Source organism: Ictalurus punctatus, chromosome 26, assembly GCF_001660625.3.
Source record: "Ictalurus punctatus breed USDA103 chromosome 26, Coco_2.0, whole genome shotgun sequence".
NCBI classification, from domain to species: domain Eukaryota; kingdom Metazoa; phylum Chordata; class Actinopteri; order Siluriformes; family Ictaluridae; genus Ictalurus; species Ictalurus punctatus.
In genome coordinates this window covers 19,742,122-19,744,621 of record NC_030441.2, presented here as the reverse complement: position 1 = coordinate 19,744,621, position 2,500 = coordinate 19,742,122, and the positions used below count along the sequence as shown (strand labels likewise).

The window sequence follows — 2,500 nt, the reverse complement described above, 5'->3', positions numbered from 1 at the left end:
ATTCATCCGAGCTGACGTTATTTACATTATATTTACATTATATAAATCCGTCCATTCAGTTAATTACATTTATGATAACTAGAATAACGAATGAATAACTGTAACGCTTTTCTTTGCAATGTCATTTAAATGTCATTAAAAAAAAACACGCACATAGCAGTCGGACTCTAAAATGGCCTCCGGGCCAATTCTTTCTTTTAAATCCCTCGTTGTTTAATTTTTTTTAACGATTAAGCCGTTAATTAATGGCTTTACTTTTACCTTCATTGAAAATGCTAGAACATATGAATATGCATCATGATTATGCAAATTAAGCAAATGTATCTTTTCCCTTCATATCCACATTACTGTCCTACTGTTTCTAATTTTATTAAAACTATTGTTTGGTTGTTTGTTTTGTTTCAAGAATACAGAGCTTTAGATTAGAAAATGAACAACTTCCAGCTATTAAGGTAAAACACTCCAGGTGTAACTTTAAACACACGTTCACAATGAATTAATCTCTGGAAGTTAATTGGCGATGTTTTAAGTGTTTTAAGCATTTTTTTTTTCATAATGTGCATTTATTCATGTAAATGAAGGTTTATTTAATGAACTCTAATCCTCGGTTTAATTTTAATTTTAGTATTAATGTTTATTTCACTGTCAAGACTCTCTCCTGAGAACCGTTTTCTTTTTTAATTTTATTATTTAATTTAATAAAGTGATATTTATGCAATTTTTCAGTATCCAATCTAACACAAATCCATTCATGCAGTTCATCTAAAACCATAGCTTGGATTATAAAGAAATCCGACACATAAAGAAGGAAATTTAACGTTTTTTTTTTTTTTTTTTTGGGGGGGGGGGGGGGGGATATATACGGCAGAGCGTGACGGCAGCGAGTGGGCGGAGCTTAAAACCTTAATTGAAGTCGTTACGTTTCGGGTAAAGCGGTCGCGAGAGGACAGAAATGACCACATAAACCTACCACTGTGGACATCTTTAATGCTAATTCAACTCTTTAATTTTTATGTGTTGTTTTATTACTAGAAGGTCATAAAAGTTTAAGAAGCAATTTATCAATAACATCCAAAAAAAACACCTACTGATGCGATCATTTCTACCTGCGGTGTCCCAAAGGGACCAGACCATTAGGAATGGAAGTGATTAAACATGATGAAAATATTTACATTCACACACACACACACACACACACACACACACACACGGTACCTGAGACATCTGGGGACGCAGGTTGATCTCCCGCAGGTTGACGGAGTGAGGGAGGAGATTATTCAGCAGGTGACACAGAAGAACTCCATCTCTGAGTGCCTGGGCTAACTCACACACCTACACACACACACACACACACACACACACACACACACAGTAAATACACCTAAATCTACATGAGAACAATCCAAACACCGTTATAAGGACTAGAGGAGGCACGATGCCACTTTTCCCCCCGATGTTGATTCTCAGATCTTAATACTCGAATAATTAATATCTCATACTGTTATCTTTAAAAACTGCGGAGATTTAAAGTGTTTTTAACTGCTGCTATTCACAGTTCACACAAAAATCACTCACATTGTAAACAGAATAAATCTGATGAAATATAAAGTGTATAAAATTGAGGACTAAAGGAAAAGAAGGCAATACATAGTAAACATTTCCAGTTCCGAAAATACATTTCTATTCCAAATTCCAACCATCACACGATCCGACATCTTTTCAGACAGATCCGTTTATTTATTTCTTTTTGGTCTGGTATCGGCCCGGTTCTGATACTGGCGCTGATGCTGGGTATCGGATCATCCTGATTTTCTGACACTTTCTATGTTTGTTGCTATGGATGATCATTTTTTTACAATGATGTTTATGTTAAATATTTTCACGTCCTGATAGGAGAAAGTAACACACTCTGGTTTCTGTGGGCCAATCAGAACCAAGGATTTCAGCTGGCGATGGTGTAAAACAGCATTTTAAACAAAGAGTACAGTAGAATTATCTAGGGGACAACACACACACACACACACACACACACACACACAGATACACACCTGTGCGCTGTCCCAGGTCACTCTGTGGTTCTCAGGAAGAACTCGGCATTGAATCAGCCACGATGCGCACTGCCTCCACAACTCCATAATACAAACTGTCAAAATAACCTTCTAATAATCTTCTAATAATCTTCTAATAATCTTCTAATAATCTATAAAAAAATAACCTGTTTAGTAGCTTAATAATCAAATAATCTGCCAGAATCCAAATCGATTCAAAATAAATAAAACAAAACAATAAATACGAGAATAAATGCAAAAATAAAAAATAAAATCACCAAATTTACTTCTGAAAAGCAAAAAAAAAAATATTCACTATTACTTCTCAAACATCTAAATTCCTTCCAAATAAGCTTTTAAAATACCGACTATAAGAATTCTCAGAAACACACCAAACCCACTAAGCTCTGAAAAATAAAAGATCTGAAACAGACTTAAATAACTTTGAGAAC

General features: G+C 34.8%; 1 protein-coding gene across 1 annotated transcript in view; it reads right to left on the bottom strand.

The window, feature by feature from the left end:
- Positions 1-2,500, bottom strand: part of LOC108258736 (proto-oncogene vav) — a 26,376-nt gene that overhangs the window by 23,046 nt on the left and 830 nt on the right. The window contains exons 1-2 of the mRNA XM_017457599.3: positions 2,049-2,500; positions 1,216-1,332 (exon numbers count right to left, since the gene is read on the bottom strand). The exon at positions 2,049-2,500 is cut by the window's right edge and continues 830 nt beyond it. Coding sequence (XP_017313088.1) covers positions 1,216-1,332; positions 2,049-2,135 — 204 coding nt within the window. The 5' untranslated portion in view covers positions 2,136-2,500. The remainder of the gene's footprint in view (positions 1-1,215; positions 1,333-2,048) is intronic.